The 21,565-nt window shown below is 39.7% G+C and overlaps 1 protein-coding gene across 1 annotated transcript in view; it reads right to left on the reverse strand.

Annotated features, from left to right (window-relative positions):
* The window catches only part of CACUL1 (CDK2 associated cullin domain 1), a 47,032-nt gene that overhangs the window by 19,490 nt on the left and 5,977 nt on the right, over window positions 1–21,565 (reverse strand). The window contains exons 2-5 of the mRNA XM_017809303.1: window positions 21,427–21,553; window positions 17,253–17,355; window positions 6,767–6,862; window positions 1,003–1,105 (exon numbers count right to left, since the gene is read on the reverse strand). Coding sequence (XP_017664792.1) covers window positions 1,003–1,105; window positions 6,767–6,862; window positions 17,253–17,355; window positions 21,427–21,553 — 429 coding nt within the window. The remainder of the gene's footprint in view (window positions 1–1,002; window positions 1,106–6,766; window positions 6,863–17,252; window positions 17,356–21,426; window positions 21,554–21,565) is intronic.

Below are 21,565 nucleotides of genomic sequence, written 5' to 3' on the forward strand. Positions count from 1 at the left end.
CAGGGGGAAGGCAAACTCTGGCTCACCACAGCAGTCACACTGCCCGTTAAGTGCTCCCGTGGGTATCATTTGAAGCACATTAAATTTGCATTAACCCATTAACTTAGGAACTGCTGTCAGCATGATGCAGTTCAGAGAAGAGCAGTGAGGCTGGGGAAGGGACTGGAGCACAAGTGCTGAGAGGAGAGGCTGAGGGAGCTGGGGGGGCTCAGCCTGGAGAAGAGGAGGCTCAGGGGAGACCTCCTCACTCTCTGCAACTCCCTGACAGGAGGGGGGAGCCAGGGGGGGGTTGGTCTCTTTTCCCAGGCAAAGATCAGCAAGACAAGAGGGCTGGGTCTTCAGCTGTGCCAGGGGAGGGTTAGGTTGGATATTAGAAAGAATTTCTTTCCAGAGAGGGTGCTCAGCCATTGGAATGGGCTGCCCAGGGAAGTGGGGGATTCTCCGTCCCTGGAGGTTTTTAAGATGGGACTGGATGTGGCATCAGTGCCATGGGCTGGACAGTGGTGGATCAAGAGTTGGACTTGATGATCTCGGAGGTCCCTTCCAACCCAGCTGATTCTATGACCCTATGATTCTATTCTAACTGGCAGGGAGGACTCAGGTACATCATGACAACAACCACGGCAGGGTCACAGTTCTTTGGCCACGCCACGTTCCTACTGATACCTGTCAAGATTTTGATAATGAAATTAAAGAGTAGCAGCAGAAGCAACAGAACAATAAAGCCTTCATTATGTCACAATCACAAGTCATATGGGAAAATAAATATTGGTTCCCCCACATCTCAGGACAACCATTACTTTGTAGAAAGTCACATTTTTGAAAAAAAACAAAAACAAACAAACAAACAAAAAAAGGTTGAAGTGTGCCACATTTCCTCATACCTTAGAGGAATTCGTATTCATTTGCAATTTTTCCCTGTTTGTTGTGGATTTCTGCAAAATCTGAAAGCACTGTGGTTTTCCACACTCCCATTGTAAGAAAATCAACAGGTTTACTTACGCATTAGGTTGTAAATGTGCTTTTCTGCAACGTGTTCCGTAAACAGCTTTATAAGGTCATCTTTTAAGTCTCTGTTAAGCTTGGTTTCTATGTAAAATTTATTCTGGAAAATAAGACAGAAGTTTTCAACTTTCTTTCTCACAATAACAAATAAAGCAAACTTATTTTTTTCCCTGAACAAAAACGGTTTGGAATTTTAAAGGCGTAGAATAATTCACCTGTAAAATGCTGACTTGGGTATTTTTTCCAATGTCTAAAAGTGATTAAGCCATTCAAATAGGTAGGTTACAATAATAAATCATCAGGACAACTATCCACTTCAATGGTTCATCAACAATCTCAAAGGATAGCTACTCAGAACTAATCAACTGTGGAAATAAGTGATATATACAAATCCATGCAAAACTGAACTACATTAAAATTTTTAGGATTCCATTATCTTGACCTACTCAGCACTAATAATACATTTACCTCTTTGAAGAAAAAAAAAATCAAAGAAAATTCTATTAATGAGTTCCTTCAGAGTCCCTATACCTAATGTACTATTTAGTATTACTCCTCAGTTCCCAGCCTACAGTTAATAGTAAGATTTTTTGCTGTATTTTATTGATAGATGTGTTTTAAATGTTGGAAAAAAAATAATTGCTCCAAGATAAGTCTCCTCTTATTAAAATGCTAACTTTGAAGTAGAACAGCTGAATTCAACTGGACAACTTGTGTAAGAGTTAAACAGATTACCTAATAGAAAATGAACTCAAAAATAACTTGCAGGAACACTTATCTGACAGATTTACTAGAGGAAGGGCTATCTTAAGGGAGAAAGGTTTTTTCAGATTTTAAATCAAGTTGTTCTCCTGACGCATTTAACAAAATTGGAACAAACTCTCAGAACACTATTAGAGCAATCTTTACATTTCCCTGTAAAACTCATTCTCTTCCCCATTAGCAAAAATATAAACACACTATAACACTGTCCATGCAGAAACCACTTAAATGTTCAAGGCAAGCATTCAGCAGCAATTACTCATGTGTAATAATAACTGAACCTATCAGAAACAAAGGCCATGTGAGGGCTGAATCCACGTCCCTGCTGCAGTTTAAGTTTGTTGCAGTGATGGACAACCACCTTAGGAAGATATTTTTTTTTAATTTAGTAAACTTCCTGCTGTTGGTTCCCCCTTGACACTATCCTTACCTGTAGAGGTTTTATCAAGGGCTATTTTATTACTCAGTTGTTTCCCCCCTCACCTGGGCCTGTTCTTTGAACAGAGGTTGAGGGAAAGGCTCTGCAGACAGAATAACCTGTTTCATAAGGAACAGACTGACTTCACTCATGGTGGTTTTGGTCAGTGGTGATCCACAGCAACTAGAGATCCATGGCTCCCAGGAAGTGTTCAGATACACACCCTACTTCAGTCTTTTACCAGACTGTTTTCCTAAACCATTTTCACCTCGAGGTTCCTGACCAGAAAACACCATGAACCCACTGGTGCAACACACAGGAGTGTCACACACAGTGTCAAACTGCTCATTCTGATGAGCTGGCAGATGAGATGCACCCAGCTAGGGATATAACCTACTCTAGTCCCTTCCCAGTCTCAAGACCGCTGGACATTAAAAGAAGCTGGCAACAACAGGTGCAAACTCTGCTGCTTCCTTTGGTTTATGAGTTGGAAAGCCTATACTTTTAAGTTTTGCTACTGGAAAAGCAACATAAAAATAATTTAAAAAAAAAAAGCAAGCCAGTAGCTACAAGACAGTACTTACACACAGAAGAAATGTAAAATACTCTTCACATTTGCTCACTTTGAAACACCTTTCCGAAAAGATGGTACACTTGTGTGAGTTTAAATAGGCAGTGAAAAAATCATCTAACATAAGTACTCCATTTCCAATCCACGCTGCTGAAAGGAGATGGCAGGAGAGCTGTCACCTTCCCCATTCTTGTTAGTGGAAAAACAGGAAGGTTTTCTGTATAACATGCCACTACCTAGGCTGTACCAGTATTTCTTGAAAAATGTCTCAAGTCACCTAAAGGTCTAACTGACAATCAAAAGGGAAGCAGACACCAACAACTGAGAAAGCCAGGTATGACACAAACACTTATTCTACAAAATAATTCTACACTGTACCACAAAGCAGTCTGGCAAATCTTAAAAGACATAACTGAGTTAATATTACTAAGAGGAGATCAATAAATACTTGAAAGGAGAAAAACCCGTATATAAGAGTGCTTATCATCTCATTCACACATACATACTCACACGTATTTGTGTTCACAGACACACACAAAATGCCCTCTAGCTGATAAGCAACAAAGTGCAATACCACCCAGTAAGAATAATAATGTTTTAGAGGCAATGAAAAAATTCTTAACTATCCTAAAACCACAGTGCTCACAAATGTTAAGCTCATATAATGCACCAAGATAACAGATTTTCCTCTACAGCTCTAAGTAAAATGAGCAATTGAGAATCTATAAGAAAAAAATATATTATCTAAATATATAAAATCTAAATGCTGATTTTAATTTTTATTGAAGTGGAAGTATGGTTCTTATTCATTTATGTGTGTAGCATAATGTGATATGTACAATCTCTAAGCATCCAGAACAGCCTCATTTACATTTACAAAGCAAACAGTTATTCACCAGGAATAAAGCACTGTGTACTAAGCTTACTTCCAGCTTAATTTGCTTTATCTGCTGTTACATTCCAGAACTTTTGAAGGAGCCTAAACCCACAGAATCTTGCAGGGACCAAAGTACTTTGGGTCTCCATGCTTTTCTGAAAAGTCTGCTGTAGCAGCATAAGACTGAAAAAAAAAAATCTATTACCATGTGAAAGGAGAAAGTGCTCCCAGCAAAAGAAGGAAGAAGAAAACTCCCTCAGCTGCAAGGTCAGCCCTCTCAGCCATCACCCAAAGTAAGCTTTGGAACATACCCTGGTCACTATAAACAGCCAGGGTAAGAAATCACCTTCCTGTACTCCCACCATTCAACATATGGTTTGGTCCACATCAGGAAAGGAAAGAAAAAGTGCTGCTGCTCCTATCAACACACAAAGCCTAACACAAAATGCTATGGCATGTTCCAGTTTTACAGAGAAGCTTTAGTTTTTCTGCAGCTTCACAGATTTTAAATTACTTAAATGCATATTAAAAGCTTTCCAAAGCAGCAACGTAATTATCCTTTCAGAACAAAGTTCTGAAGTGCAATTCAACAGCCTTGGAAACTCCTGATTAAAGCAATAACAGAAAAGGAAAGCTCTGCCACCTCTGATATAAAGGCAGAGTTCAACAACTTAGTCCTCCTCACTTAAAAATGCATCGAAAGTATCTATTAAAGTAACTGCAAAACTGTAATTTATGCTGTAGAGCAATTAGGCTTTCACCTCTTGCAATTGTTTTTTAATTGTATTTTTTTGTCCAAACAGAGGAAACTGCTGCTGCTGTATGAGAGAAAACTTGACTGGACACTACAATGTAAGACTGCAAGAGTATCTGTACATAAAAGTACTTGTGAATGCCCACAGGAAAACCTAAGAGAGGCAAAGATTTTTCATCCTGACTTCTTTAGAGGTATTGTCCACATCATGCACAACACTGATTAGTAACTTATTTCAGTGAAAATTGATTTGACATTAGCCTTATAAGCCAGCATTGTGTTTGGCAGCAACAGGAACTAACAGTAAGTCACACCTCTGATTCAAGGGGCTTGTAAGAAAGATGGGGACAGGCTGTTTAGCAGGGCATGTAGTAGCAGGACAAGGGGTAATGGTTTTAAACTAGAAGAGGGTAAATTTAAACTAGATAGAAGGAAGAAATTTTTTTAAATGAGGGTTAAACACAGGCACAGGTTGCTCAGAGAGGTGGTGGATGCCCCATCCCTGGAAACATTGAAGGTCATTTGTGACCTGGTCTAGTGGAAAGTGTCCCTGCTCACTGCAGGGGGGTTGGACTAGATGGCCTCTAAAGGTCCCTTCCAACCCAAATTATTCCATGATAACTCTCAGGTCTAACTTGAATTAAGCCACTTAAAAGATAAAGTGTTTGCAGGAACAGTTTTACAGCCTGAACAGAGCACTAGTCATGCTTCAAAGAAGTTTTTTCCTTTCAAACAATAGAGCACTTTCACTCTTCTCTGATGTCAAATTAAAAAGAAAACTATTATCTAACTATTCATTTTACAGGTCTGTTTAATACCCATTAATCATTTCTACTATGTTCAGGTATCAGACTCAAACTCTAATATGAACAATGGGATACAGACCACTCCTCACCTGTACAAAGATGTGGAAATCTATTTGACAATTACACTTCATCTGGTCATACAGAAAAACCTTGTAATGATAAAACCCACCTGTTTCTATGTGTGTCATGAACATTTTTTCAATATTAGCTACTGCAGGCTTAATTGTGAAGGACAAATTTTGACTTCTGTGATGGAAGAACATCACAGAAATGAGCATTCAGTACAGTACACACCTGAACAGCTTATCTCCTTCTGAAAATGGATATTAAATTATGAGGTCATGTAAAACACCAGCCTGCAACAAACAAGTTATGCACACACAGGTCACAAAGTGGGTACCATCCAAAAATATCTGGATTTAATAGGGAAAAAAGTCTCCTCCTAGTTTACCCCAGCATTTCACAACAGGAAGCAAGAGAACAATTAAAAAATCATCAGAGGAACACATCCCTTAGCTTAAAACTGATGCTGGAACAACTGGATTTCATTCTGTATTAACCAGATAAAAGAGCAGATTACAGCCACTCAGTTCAATAAAGGCAAATTCCCCTTTTAATGCAACAAACCTGTTTGGCAACACTATGCTGAAAGTCTATAGCAAGCTACCTAAATTCACTGAAATGTAGGAGATCTTTGGTAGTTTCTCAAAGATCTGAGAACTCTGAGAAACTACCAAAGAGAATCACTGTGAAGAGTTTGAGGTTTATTTAATGTAAATCAGTTAAAATTTTTTTTGAAAAGTTTCTTTCCCAACAAATATATCTTTTTTAAATTATTTCTAAGTGAGGCTAATGCAAGGACAGTTTCTGGGAGGACAAATTTCAAGCTTAAGTTATTCATTACCACAGAAAAACCCTCGACCAATAAAAGTCTTGGCACTTTGACAAAAGAAACTCAAATTATAAACGTCTTCAGAGGTATAAAAGATTTCATAAACTATAAAAATCTACACAAAAACTCTTAACCAATTAATCATTAACCATTAACCAACGGTTTCTGAACCTCTCCAAGTATTCCTGACAGTGCTATGAACATAAGTTTGTCTTCATCCATCCAACACTCTAAATTGCTTTATCAAATGACAAAGACAGCTCCAAGATACATTTCTTCCTGTATTGTCTGAATCTGTGCTATTTAAAAGCAAGAAATAATCATCTCCATAACCTGCCCAAACTAAGAAGCCAAAATATAACAAGCCAATAAATGATGTCTGTTCAAGAAGATATAAATAATGAATTATTTGGGATGGCTTTTTTTCCTGATCACAATAAAAACCACTCTTCCCACTCCCAAGAAAGAATTGTTAGGGCAGAAATGAACTGCAAAACTCTACATTTAAAAAGCCCAGCTGCCCTTTCCTCTCCTCATACAACTTGATCAGTAGTGTTAGGCAGGTATGAATCATAAGTTTTACATGTCAAAAATCATTATAGCTCCATTTTATTCTTCTCACTTTCAGTCAGCATCTTATGTATGGACATATTTATTTGAAAAGAATTTTCTAAAACTTACCATATATATGAAAAGAGGCACAATGCTCTGCAATGCTCCCATATACTGTCCAAGAGCTATGTTAAATCTTTCAATATAGAGATCTGGAGGGCTGGCCTGAAAGAAACCGTAAAAGTCAGGTTGTAATTTGAACAAGAGAAAGATCTGGAACAGCATGGGCTATGCTTTCACAGCAAACTCCAACAGCTCCAAAGTATTTGATACACTAGGTCCACACAAAGCAAGCCACACATCATTCCAGAGTTTCTGCTCTAACTCCCTCCAGCACAACCAGTCTTCCCTCAGTGAGCAGTTTTTGCCTGGGGCTGTGTCAGTGCCCAGCACAAGGTCCATTCAACAGGAAATAGGTATTCCTGTAACAAACTAGCATTTAGCACATGCAAATAAAAACACTTCTCAAAGATCAGACCTTCATTTAGAAAGCACCCCCTGTCGTGCTTAGAACCCCTCACCAAATCTGAACGAGTGTGTGCCCCAACCTCCCCGAGCTGCTCCTCCACCACAGAAGGTGATATTAAGCTCTGCTCTGCACCAAGCTGGCAAGTGGCACACCCTGCAGCTGCAGGGAGCACTGCCCTCCACACTTGGAAATCTGAAAGAAAATATTTTGACATTTTTGCTGGGTCACCTAAGGCAAGGCAAGTGTTCAGGGTATTGAGCTGGAGGGACCATGACGAAGCCAGACCTTTAGACAGAGCTGTGCATGCAGGGTCCTCCTCAGCTCAGGCCTAGGAAAGCCTCCTGCTGTGCTCCAACACACTGCATCACCCTGGAGCCCCAGCAAAGCTTTGCTACACCACACCTGAATGTGCCAACCTCGTGATAGGCTTTGGAGAGCTATTTTCTGTGCACAATACCCTATTTCCCAAGGAAGGAGATAAGGAAGCTAAAAAGGTCTGCAGCGAGCTGAATTAAATTGAGAAGGGAAGCAGAAAAATGGGAAGCATTAAGCACTGTTTCTGTTCCAATGTTTATTTGGAGGCAGGCAGGGGAGCTGCACTGCAGCATTCAGATGTGCTCTCAGACACCCACTGCTTTGGTCTTTGGCTGCCTGAGGTCCTACTGCTCCCAGACACACACACCTAAACACACCCAGGGGCAAAGTGCTGCTTCCTAGCGAGAAGCAAAACTGTCTTCCCCTCTGACATTCACAAAGCCTAAAGAAGAAAGAGAATACAGCAGAAACTGGGACCTTGCAAGAAAACAAGCCCAAAGATTTTCCTAAATCCAAAGCATCTGTGGCCTGAAAAACACTCAAGGCTTAGGTGCACCTCAACCATCTTATCAGAACTTAGAGCTATCTTCACATAGCAGATTTTTCAGCCTTTGTATGGACATTCACCAGGAGCCCCAAGAGAACAGTTAAAATTTATGTTGATATTTTGCTCTATTCTAAATTTATGAAAGTTTTTTTTTGCCTTTAAATTAGCTTCTTTTGCCTACCTTCTTAATATGCTTAATGAACACGTGGGTAATTTTCACAGTAAACACCAATACAGAGCAGAGAGTTTAGAAAGGAAAGCAAAACTGGCAAAGGAATAAAGAGCATTATTCCATATGCAGTTGCCAAAGGTTATATATGGTTATTCCTCATTTTGATCATAAGGTTTTAATCTTATTGCAGATGCAGTTCTCAGGGGTGGCCAAACAAATTTTAGTTGAAAATGCCAACAATGTACAAAAGTAGCTATGAGCTCCAAGGACTCCCTTTCACATATAATTACATATATAATTTGTTGTAAGTAACATGCAATGAAATCTGCATTTCTAAGCAGTATGTATTCCTGCTTCACTCCCTTTCAACCTCAACTTTAAATATGGTGATACCCTCGGATTTGTAAAGACTCGGCATACAGCTTCTAAGATTAAAGAAAAAGGAAAATTCTACTTCAAAGAACACATCAGACAAAAGGAGACCACAGCCTGACACAGTGCACCACTCTTCTCTCACTGGTAGATTGCCCTTTTTATTTAAAAGGAAAAAAAAACCAACAAAAAAAAAAAAACCCAACGAGAAAAAACAGAGACAGAAGCTGTCTGAGCAGTGTGTGATTTAATCCCATGAACAGACTGCAGGCAATGTATCCCCTCAGTCTGCCACTCTTTTTTACAGGGGACATTAAGGACTCATCTCTTTTTCCTCCGCTGCAGATGAAAACTCTGCCAGCTCACCTCACAAAGCCTATGTCCCAGTAAGAGAGACATTTTATGAGGGGACAACAACTGCACAACTGCCAGAGTCCTTTAATGGAAGGACACTGGGAAGCTGTCACCACCACCATCACCTTGCAAACAAGTGGAAACAACTGCTCTATAGACAAAGACAAAAAAAACCCCTAAGAAAGGTCCTGACAGCTTTAGAGGAAGCACTCACTAGTGTCAGGCAAATATCAGGCCTTGGTTTTAACCTCTGCAAAACAGAAATTATGGTGTTCACTGCTTCATCAGCGTGAAATGGCACCTTTCAGTTTTATTCTCCTGATAGTGCTTCATGTCAAGTCTCGACAGTCAAACCACTAACAGGGAAGGAAAAAAAAAAAGCAAGCTTGACAATCAAACTCGCCTCAACTATTGCTTGACTTGTAAACTACCAAAATAGCCAAGCCAAAGAGAAATCAATAGTATTTTCACAGCTCATCTCTGAATTATCGTGACCTGGGGGGGGAACAGAACCATCTGCTGCTGTTCATCCTGGTGTTACTGTGCAGCTGCTCCAAACTGCCACACTGAAACCAATCACTTGTTTGAGCACAGGAACCTTCATCATATCTCTACATTAACATTTATAATACAGTAACTGGATTAGCTTTATATACACTACTTGAATTTTATAAACTAAAAAGCAGTGCATGGCATCAAATTCAGGAGTAAACAGAAGTTGCTGCATTTTATTTATTAAATGGTCATCACTAGAATACAGCTTCCACTTAAAATCTTTACTTATTCAGCTATAGCTATTACAACAAAAAAAAACCCAAACCAAAACTAGAAAAAAAAAACCAAAAAAACTCCAACTGCTTAGCTGACACTTTTCACTCCTGGTCTTAGTCCAGAAAAAGAGAACACATACATTCAGCTGTTTTAATTACAGGGGGAGGGTCAGAATTAAGGATGACATTTACTTCTTACAACTCCCCAGACACTATTAAGTCTTTAAATCTACTCCTATCTTACCTGAGGGATCTATTACAGCTGTTCAAAGAAAGAAAAAAATACACACTGATAGCCTAAGGTTTTCCAGGAAGGAAGAGGATCCCTCGTTCCTTCACTCTTTCTCCTCAATTCTATCAAAATGTTAATTCAGGGTTTTGGGGGTCTTTTTTTGTCTGTTTGTTGGGTTTTGGTGTGTTTCAGTTTCTTTGTTTTTTAAGACATTCCATACAGGGAGACAGCTTAAATCCTCCCCTACATTTGCTCTCATCTGCCACTCATAGGGTTAAGAACAGTTTTCCAGTAACAACTCTTGTGTCTGCCCACAGGAGCACTGAACATTGGGTTGGGTTCCTCAAAATGGGATACAGTTGCATTTGCTTATCATCTTCAGCTTGGCTGTGAGTCAACTACTTGGCATAAAAAACTATGGTGCTGTTTAAAAGTTGATAATAAATCTCCTTACACATCACAGTGGACATCTCAGCACCAAGAGAAATGAAAAGTAACAAGAAAACACATTTGAGAAAGGATGACATGCAAGATAAGACATAGTCAAACAAAACAAGCCATTGGAAATCCAGTATACTACATTACCCTTCCCTTATTTGAAATCTAATATCTAGGCATTTCAATGAACTTGTGGTCAAGAAACTGTATACATGAAAATGATGGGGGTTTATGCAGCTTGAAAAACAGTTTGAATATTATTCTTTAACTGAACACACGAATGAAAGCAGAAGAGGTGCTGCTGGCTCAACACAGCTCAGAAACGGCTTACAAAAAAGAAACAGAGACAACAGTGCTTGAGGAACACAAAGTTACTCTGTTTATGATCTGTCTGGCACAACCAGCAGTGTACTGAGCAAAGCTGACACTCCTCCGTGGAATGGGCAGCCCCATTTTCCTGGGAACACGCTCACTGCCACGATGCCAGCACATGTGCTGCAGCAGCTCTGCCACACCTGCCCACTGGAAAGGGGGCACGGCCACGACTACACAAATTAACCTGTTATTCACGTGGGTGGTTTGAATCTTCTAAACTAGTCTTTGTTCTTCCTTGAGAAAATTTGTTTACCTTGCCTTAATATAGGTGATGCCCAGGTCTGCCTCCTCAGACCCAGGGATTATTGAAACCTTTCACAAAAACCAGCCATCACACTAAAACACAACTCTTGCAAAGGCTGACTGTGTCTTCCTAGTCCAGCCTGCACTCAAACCTGTTCAAAGCTGTGCAGGATCATGACATACCCTCACCTAACTGTCTTACAGCACGTCAGCAGATGGAGGCCGTGTTTCCATTTCCATTTTACACGTTTGTCAAGCAAAAAGACATTGTATCTAAGGACCATCCAAACCCTGTTTAGTAACAAGTAAGGTATCTTCAGAAGCTTTTCCACCTAGCAAATGCATATTAATTTGTGCTGTATTTACTTATAGCTTTCTGTAATTGTATCAGGCCTTGCAGTCCCAGCATATCTAGAGCTGCAAGAACACAAACCTTTTCAAAAAGCTGCAGGTAAGGATGCTTTTTAAGGTTAGCTTGCTCACGGCAATGTCATTTTTAATGGCAATTCTGGCAATATGGTGACCCCTGTATCTTCTTCATTCAGATGCCAACATTCTGATGGCCACACAGGAAGATACAAAAATTTCTAATGCTTCTGGTTCCTGCCATCTGAGTTCAAATTTGATGTGATTCAGTTCACTGTAGTTCACAGCAGTGAAGACTTTTTTCACACACAATTAATCAATGTTCTCCCAGCAAAACTGATGGATAAATGTCTACAGCTACAAACATTGGAGTTTTTTTTTCCCTTTTAAATATTATGGACCAGATAAATGCCCAGTTTGAGCCCCCTCTTTGAAAAATGAACTGTTGATATTAACAAATCACCCAAAAGGACTCTAAGAAACACCAATGATTTACATAATTAGTATGAAGAGTCAGAAAATGCGAGTTCTCAATTTCCATTCCCCACCTCTATTTCTGATCTTCTCTAAAGGCAGAACATAGAGGAGGCAGATTTGTTTTCTACATAAGCCTTTGAGAAACTACTTCAACTTTCAAAATTATTTCAGGGAATCAACTGATTTCAAATTAACAAGAGCTAATTTCAGTGTTACTTCTATGCTCCTTGAGATGAGCATGACTTGTGAAGTAGGCTCCCTATATTTCTTATTTAGCTACCAGGTCAGACTGAGCCCACACAGTGTAATAAGAATGGGTTTCTTCACCAGGATGGAGCAAATAACCTGGCTTCCCATAAGTACATGACTAAAGCCTAATCATACCTTTATTAGCAATCTGATTTACTAAGTCTACGCAAAAAGCAGCCACAAATGATGTTGTCAAAAGCTGTATTTTACAGACTGGCATAGCTGTTTAATTACAATATAACACTACATAAAGGTAATATAACCATCAGTGTATCTTGGAAGGAAAGCAAAATACACCTATGAAATAATCTGGAGTAAAATTAAAGTGTAAATATCAAGAACTGCTACGAGATGTTACCCAGTACATAACTGTCCACAGTGAAAAGTTCAGTTTTACCAGTCCCTCAAAGCACTACCTGGATGCATTTTTCTACCACCCTGACTACATACAAAGCTCACAAACGTGACAACCCACTTCAGCTTCATTACACAACTGTTTGTAAGGAAGCTGAGAACCTCATCTGAAGTTTGGAATAAGGAATTTGTATTAATCAGATTAGTGCTTCAGAAAGAGCAGGGGCAGGAAATTACAGGCTCCTCACCACTGGATGAAAACTCCACATAATCACAGGGTACAAGAGGAAAGTAAATGTGAGACAGAAAATAAGAAAGGAAAAGGCAAGGAAGGGAGAGATTGTCCACACAGATATTGCTAACCTGTATCTGAAAACAGATGACAACTGACAGTGACATGCTCCAAGGAACTCAGTTCCCAGAGATCTGGCAGTCCTCAAAGCAGTGGAGTGGCTTTGACAGTAACCTGATGTGGTGGTTAATCCCCCTTTGAGCTTCCAGGACCACCATGGGCTGCAACCAGCACCTCCTCCTGCCCGGGGCCTCTCAGAGCCAGCCAACTCCCACGTTTGCTATACCTGGACCTAAAGTGTTGGTCCAGTCCGAGGCTAAGTTTGGTAAGGAGGTCCACTCTGAATGTTGTGACTCAAAGGGAGGGTTCTCCCTTATTCCTTTTTATCCTTACCCTTTTCCTATCCCCAGCCTCCACACAGATCATTTTTGTTGATTTTAGCTTTAGATTGATTGATTTTTCTCTGTGTGCTTTACCCCTGTAGCAGTGGGTGCAGTGAACATGGCCAATGAACTTTGTCACACTTTGACATTAAACCCGCTTTTTCCAATAATTCTTTGAGCACCCTAAAACACTCATTCCCAACACCTGACTCCACTGCACACTGTGCCAAGGAAACAACAGGAGAGATGATATTTTCATACACTGCACTGACTGGTTTGAGAGCTGACAAGACAGAAGGTTGAGAAGTTGTAAGGATTAAGATCAGGCAGGAAAACTTGCTGGCATTGCACAACAAAGACTCTAAATCTGCAGGTCCTGGGGCCAAACAGCAGACATGCAAATTATCTACCAACACCAGCTGGTATCTACCAACACCAGTTCAGTCATGTTCATTGTAAAAAAACTATGTAAAAAAATATAGTTCTTAATGAAAAAAAAACCACCACCACAAACAGAAAACAATAGATTCCTTTTTCTCTTTTATCTAAATAAAAAAAGGTGCAACACGACAAATAACTGGTTTTCAGTTCTCGGTCATTTCATAAAGGAACTTGTGAAATTATTTTAACTAAAATGAGAATATTACACTGCACTTGCACAAAAAAAAGGTATTTTTGTAACGGGCCAGCTCAAAGCTACAGTGTATTTTGATTGCCAATGCTTTGAGTACTTTCCGGTGTCTTTTGCTGAAGAGGTATGTAATGGGTAGAGTACCTGATTTTGAACGACTTTATCAAAGTACATAAGTTAAGCCAGTAACACTAGTGCCTAATGCAAACACATTTTTATTAATTTTAAAGGGAGGTGTATTGAATTTGAAAGCATATGCCTGTGTATCTACTCTACCTCATACCTCTGAATGACTCAGCACTTACCCACAAAGCCAGTTGACATTATTTTGAACCATGACATAATGAACTATGCCTATTATCAATAAAATGTTTCCAAGTAAAGCATCTTAGAAAAATCATCTGTATACTGCCTGTATATTTCACAGACCAAGACAACAGGAAACAAGTTAATTTGTGTTTTCTGCAGCCACACATTTCTATTTTAAGCAGACAAAATCCCAAATTCCAATCAACTCAAGAATTAGGGAAATTTAATTCTCAATTACTGAAAGCTCCACATGGCGAAACTCAGTCTTAACTAATGCAGAGAAGCTGGTCAGACATTGACTGCAGGGAAGGAAGGCAATCCTTGCTCTGTGTCTCTCCTTAACAGTCTGAAGAGAGGATTATTTACTTACAGACATAGTAATGAGGGAGCTAGAAATGTCTTGGGATATAGGATATACAAAAAGCTGATGGCCTGGTGACAAGCAATTCATCTCATCCAAACATACTATTACTGAGCAAGCACCACTCACTGCTCTTCACCCAGTGTGTGACACACAGGAACACATCAGCCCATCCACATTTTCACATCAGCTCTGCCACCACTGCAAACTGACCTTTTTGAGGTGCAAACCTGCAGAGCAAACCTTCAGGAATGCACGAGGCAAAGACACAGCAACACCACACGGGTGTCCTGCAGTTTGGAAAGGCAGAAGTCACACGGGATGACCAGGGAGTGTTTGAGTGTCCTGGTGTGACCACAGGGCCAAAGCTCAGTTCCCGGGACATCCAGCCCAGGACACCTGAGTGCCACCACTCTGCTGACTCCAGCTGGGGCCAGCTGAGAGCTACACACACAGTTTGGGAGGGGTGTGTGTGAATAAATACATATACAGGGAGCTTCTGCAGTGAATGCCCCACAGAAAGAAGCCAAACTCCAATAAGATCCACACAAGAGCAAGTCTGACCAGTCCCCTGAGATGCTCCTGCTTTTATTATTTGGTACCTGAGTTTTACTGCTTTTGCTGTTGATACGTAATTCCTGTAGGAAATGGCTTGCTCTGGCATGCTGGTTACATGCAGATATTCTGCAACCCACTTGCCAATAAACTGTTACACTTCTACACAAAGAAGCTGCTTGGCTTGTCCAGAAAAAGACATTGCATTTGCCTGCCAGTTCAATTCATAATCATGTTTCTCACAGAAACCAGCATTCCTGCTTATACTGGGCTACATTTGCATCTCTGCATGTAAAAAAAAAAAATACTTATCTTGCATCAAGACACACCTTGCCAACTACATAGAACTCTGCAATTCACTTAAATGTTGCTGGAAGGTAGAATGAGTTCATGTCAGAGAAAGCAAAATACCACATATCGTGCATTAAAAGAATTCACATATATAGGGTTTTTCATTGTTTGCCAGCGTGAACCAGAAACTTCCAAGCAACCAACATTTACAAAGTAATTTGTTGTTGCTGCTAAAGATCTGGAACTGCATTTTCAACATAAATCCCGAGTGAGTGAATGTCACCAAAATGTATTAAGATCAAAGAAGTATCAGGATAATAAAATACACTGCAGTAAAGTAATTCCTTAAAAGCAAATTTCACAACCCACAGCTAAAAGTTTCTTTAGAGAATAATTTTCTGAGGCACACGAATTTTACTTCAAGCGGCTCAAAAAAGATCTTTACCCTCCAAAAGCAGAGTCACGTTCGTGTCAGACAAAACTCATTAATAACACTCAAAGATGATACCATGTCATACTACAGGTGTGTCTAACCTACATAAGGAGCCTTTTGCAAGGCACAGATTGCACTAAACAGTTGTCTCAATTATTCTTTCACCAGGCTGATGTTCAGAAGGCAGCCTTGCTTTTAGGTAGAAGCATTTAACGCTCCCATGTGCCAAAGCAAACTTTCAGAGGAGCTGCCTCAGTTCCGGAACTTTGGAGGAAACAGTGAAGGACTAACACAGAGTAAAGAATGTGGGGTATTCCCAAATTCACAGCAAAGTAATGCAGTATATTACCACGGGATGTATGAGAAGAACTGGCCAAACCTGTATAGCTGCAATGAATCACAGTTCTCACAAGAAAAACGTACAGGCTGCACCAGCTCAGCAGAACCAAGGAAAGGCTTTATTTTAAATACCATGTTCATCTACTCTGACCAATTTTTACAGAACACTGAGGCTGTCATTCCATAAGGAACAAAGAGAATGTAAAAGAGAAAAGAAGAAAGAACCTAGCTCAAGATATTTCAGTCCAACACCATGCCTATGAAATGCTGGGTGGTTATTTCTCTTTTTATAAGGAAAGCCACAAGAGGAAAAGAGTGAAACCAAAAGGACAAGAGAGAGATCACAGTGCTATGGGAATGCACGTTTAGCCAGAAGTACCTGAAGCAGTAAGACTGCTTTTGACTGACAGAAATTAATTATCAATGTGTTAGAACCACTGAGGGAGCTGCTGTAGTTTAGGGTTCCTTTGTATTTGGCATCTCTACTTCATGCACTGCAAGGCAGTACAGAACTCAAACATCTGTTCTGGAAGTGACAAAAGCTGTAGGGAAAAATCAAACAGTGTTGCTGCTACAGCAATAACAATTTCAGGTAAGTGCCTGGAGATTCCAGCCTAAAAGGAATGTTCAACAAGGAACACACATGAAAACAATCGTGGATGCACAAATAAGATGCAGAGAAGGATAGGGATATACAAGCATTAGGACTGCTGTAAACCACTGACATCTAGAGATAGTCAAGAAAAATGCAGAATAAACTGTAACACAAGACTTCATATGCAATAATTCCTAATTTATATTTCACAATCCATATTTAATTAATGTTATTTTTTCCTTTTGTGGTGCACAAGAACCATGAATAGTTTCCACAGACTTACACAGCAATGGCAGACATTGATCCCACATGCACAAATCATGTTTGGCTGAAGTATTTACATCCCAGATTATGCTGTAGATTTCCCATTCTCTAGGCCTTGATTCCATATAACATATTCAGGTTTAGCCACTGCTCTCCACATGGCTCAGGTCACCAAGGCTAAGGCAGTGCCACACAACTGGATCTAGCAGTTGGTACTCTGACAGCCCAGTAGTGAATGAAGTAGTCCCCAATTTAGTAAGCTACTGTAAATCAGTCTTAATGGCTACCTCCTCCAGAGGCCACCTACATGCTGTTCTGATACAATCCCAGATCCCAGGAAAGACAGAATTAGATTGTGCAGCTTCTTACCTGCAGCTCCTTTGAGACTCTCTCTAAGTGGTTAGTTATCTTTTTTATTAGGTCACTATACATCTGCTCCGAATGTTGCTGGCATACACACTTATACACACAACTGCAGAAACAAACACAGGAACAAACAGTGAACCCACAGCAGTTTGCAAAGGAGGGCAACAGACTTCAAAATCATTTGTACAAGTTGCAATTTAGAGGATAATAGAGTTGAGTGATTACTGAACTTTTAAATACAGTCCTAAGCTCGGAATGAGCTCCAGCAAACTCTTAAGTCTCTGGAAGCTCAAGGGTGTCCATCCCATTCCCCCTCCCCAACCTCATTTTTACTCACAATGAGCTCTCCTCACAGGGCCATTCAAAACAGCCAGGACAATTCTGTCAACAGCACATTCCTAATTCTGGCTTTTGCCTCTCCTATGTCAATTAAGTGCCCATTAAAACAAGCAAGTTTAATGATTGTATGAATATTCCAGACAAGCAGTCACAGAAGTTGCACCAAAACCCTGATAAGTTTTAAAAGGATATAGTAAAAGTTCTAAAATTACAGACCCAAGCACGTTACTCCATTCTTTGTTACTTCAATTCTAAGAAAATCCTACACTTTCATAACAAAGAAAGATGCAGAAAAAAAGCAATAAAATTTTAATTCTACATTCCATGGCTTGGCTGTGTTAACACTGGTGTTCAGTGTTACCTTTGTTTTTTAAGAATGTTTTATTCCTCTCATACTGTAATATAAGATCTGCAAAATAAGGCTGTTTATTGAAAACATATTTACAACCATTGTAAAACAAACACATGTGGTTACTTTCAGCAAGAGGTTATTAAGGTAGTCATCATCATCAGGACTAACACAAACACTAATCTGTACCAAGCAGCTTTTACTCTTCTTGAGTGTTTTTATTCTTTGAAGTCAGCATTTTGAAATCTAGCTGTCAAAAATCAAGAGGCACAGGAAGACTTCACCTGGTATCTTGGGCAAGTCCAGGACTTGAATTGTGCAGGCTTTTAATGGCCCCAAAAGCCTAAAGCTACAAGACAGCAACACTGTGTCTCTGTAGGGGAACTATGACTTTCCAGTTCTCCACTGAGAAGGTGGGACAAAGACAGGCAAACTACAAAGATGGCATCAAAGCAACTGTGGGCTACTGAAATCTTCTAATGCAAGTGAGAGGTTAGGCACCAACTTCAAGCCTTCAGAGACCAAGACAATGCTCTCATTCAACAATTGCAACTCTCAAAGTCTTCTGGAGGAGGCTTTTACGAGTGAATTAGCAGTAACTCTAAGAAGTCTGTATTTATTGCCTCTGACAACTTCAAAGACCCCAAAATACAGCATTCATCCCTATGCAAAGTCTGCTCATTTGGTGAACAATGCTATTTCTTAAAAACCAAAAGACACTCCACACCTCTCCCATTACTATATTTAAAAAATAACTGAGTATCTGCCATTTGATATTATTTAAATAATACCAGTCAAAGTTGTCCTTTTTCTTCCACATAAAGTCTACCAATAACAGATTCTATTTTGGGACAAGCAAGTGCAAAAGACATTTTAGTATGATGCTTTTGGTAAGAATCAATTTAATTTGGATCAAAGAAACACTGATAAGAAAAGTAGACTGGCTTTTGTGATGTCTCACAAATCAGCCAGCTGGGTAACCACAGCAAATGGCCACATGTTTGGTTGCTCCATAACTAACCAAATACAGCCACTTCCACAAGCTGACTGCTTCACTGGCATGTAACAAACTGAATTTTAAAGTACACTTCTGCTTAGTGTTACACACACTGTTGCTGCACCTACTTCTGCAACACATTCTGTAATCAAACACCAGTCTCTGTATGTACGTGCAGGGTGTGTTTACATCTTGGGTTTTGTGTTCACTTCTATTTAGAGGCTCCTTCCCCATTTTAAGATCCTGTTTTCAGTTCCTGATTGTGGGCTGATCCTGTGAATCATCCTCACCCTGCTATTACCCAAAAGAAGTCACCAGCCTGTCAGTTCTGCAGCATAACCCAACACCTCAGGAAAAGGAAGACCCCAGGACACTGGAAGGTAAGCACTAGACAAGAGGGATGAATATCTGATATCTCTAAGTTGTCCTGAGGAACAGAAAACTGCCTGCCCTGCACCTGGGAGCCAGTGGAGGCTGTCAGAAGTACAACCTAAATGTTCACCTTCTCCTCATCTCAAAGTTCCCTTCACATCTCTCTGCCAAGATATCCAACATTTTATAACAGGAAGTCACTGTGCACAGACAGGCTTTGGACCCAAAGCTGAAAACAGCCATTAATGACACTTTGATACCTTACAGGTAAACTGATCCATAGGAAACATACCTTGGAAGTTACCTCCTACCTTTCACTGCTGGGGAGTAGACACCTACAGTTATCACTGACCATGGCAAATATAACAGTTTGGGTGTCTAATAATGTATTTTGAGTTTGCATTATGGAAACCCTGACTCCTTTACTCAGTACAAAGATGACCAAAAAACCCACTGTATTTTCACCTTAGTTTTACTTTAAAAAAAAATATATGTAGCTGTTTGAACTACTTCAAGAAACATCCTATTTTTCAGACTTAAGAACTGGCCTAGTTCTTTAGTCTGTTCTTCTAGTTCTAGAAGCAGAGAGGATCTAAACTCCCAGTCTGCTACAGACTCTCAGTAATACTCCAAGCAAGCATCTTTATTAATCTCAATTAAAAACAAAATCAATTTTCCTTCCCTTCTCAATCTATCTTGTCCAGATTGTCAGTCAAAGGAATAGCCTAAAAATATATAAAAAACAAACAAACAAACAAAAAAATCAATCTTACGATTGGAAGAGGCTGTGTCAGAATAATTACAACCAGACATAATTTTTAAAAGAAAACCGACATGTAAGTTTTCCCAGTAACAGTAAACTTTAAAAAAATCTTAGTAATAGTAAAATACATTCAATAGACACCCGTGCATCGGTACAGTCCTGCATCAGGTGTCCCAGATTTGTCAGGGTTATCTAAGAGAAACCCCAAACCCATTATTTATTCAATAAATAAAACTTCTGAGGAGTAAAAAGGTGACAAGGATGGACTGCACTTATCTGCAAACCATAACCAGGTGTAGATCTACTCAAGGTATTAAACCACTAATTTTGCACATTTGCTGTATGTCAGAGATGACTTTCAAGACATGTTGGTTTAACTCTTATGAAGACTGTTTGCACACTGGGGATTTCAAGCTGGGAAAGGATTTTGATTACTTGCACCAAAGCTGTCTCTCTCAATTCAAATGACCCTCTAATTATTTATACACATGATGATATCTGAGTCCTGATAATAGCAGTTCCAAAAGTCTGGAGATGAAAGCGGAAGTTTATTAAAGTTTTCAAGTGGAACTAAGAGGAAAGACTGAATACTTGCCTTTCTTTTATCTGGTTCCCTAATCCAAAGTTTCAAACCACAGAGGCAAAGTGGCTGAGAGCAACTGGGCACGAGACAACAGAAGTGAAAGGCTCTAAGAAGGGCAGTCAGTGACTGAGCTGGCAGCATTATTTCATAGAGTGCAACACTGTGCTAAAGAAAACCAGCACAGCAGTGCTACTATAGCTGTGCTGCTGGCAAGGGCCAGTGGTTTTAACAGCACCTTGGCCAGTAAATGCAGCAGCAGCCACCAGTTTCCATCCTGTTTACCAACACCCTGAATACACCTTTCCATCCTATTTACCAATACCCTGAATATTTACCAATACCTACAGAACAAAAATCTCCATTTCAGTAAATCTCTGCAGACACTGCCAGGTCTCTAACACATCTGGCACTTTGGTTTGGAGCAGTGGTGTGATTTGGAAGCAAATCCCCTTTGAAGGAAGGGGTGTTGAGTCTTTGATACATTTCTTATTATACTACACTGAGCAGCTGTGGTGGAGCTCATTGTAATGTTAGTGCTCCAAGCACTGATGCATTTTAATTCTTTAGTACTTATTCCTGTTAACATGGGACGACAAGTTATGTATTTATTAGTCATTCATTCTGACCATTTAACAATATTTTATTTCACATAACCTTCCTGCTTTCCTCCTCGAGGATACAAAGTAAGACATATGCATAGGTTGCAAGATAAAACAAACATTTCACTTTAAAGAAGAAAAAAAAAGTAACACAGTACTTAAAATATCTCCTTACCTGTATATTTGTTCATAGGAAATAGGGATGTAGTCACCAGGACTCTGAGTTAAAAGCTGATCTATGGCACTGTCCAACTTTGGCCAATATGTGCTCTTATAGTCTTCAATTGTTATAACATTCATCACTGCAAGAAAAG

Source organism: Lepidothrix coronata, unplaced genomic scaffold (genome assembly GCF_001604755.1).
Source record: "Lepidothrix coronata isolate B3197 unplaced genomic scaffold, Lepidothrix_coronata-1.0 Scaffold25, whole genome shotgun sequence".
Taxonomy (NCBI): Eukaryota; Metazoa; Chordata; class Aves; order Passeriformes; family Pipridae; genus Lepidothrix; species Lepidothrix coronata.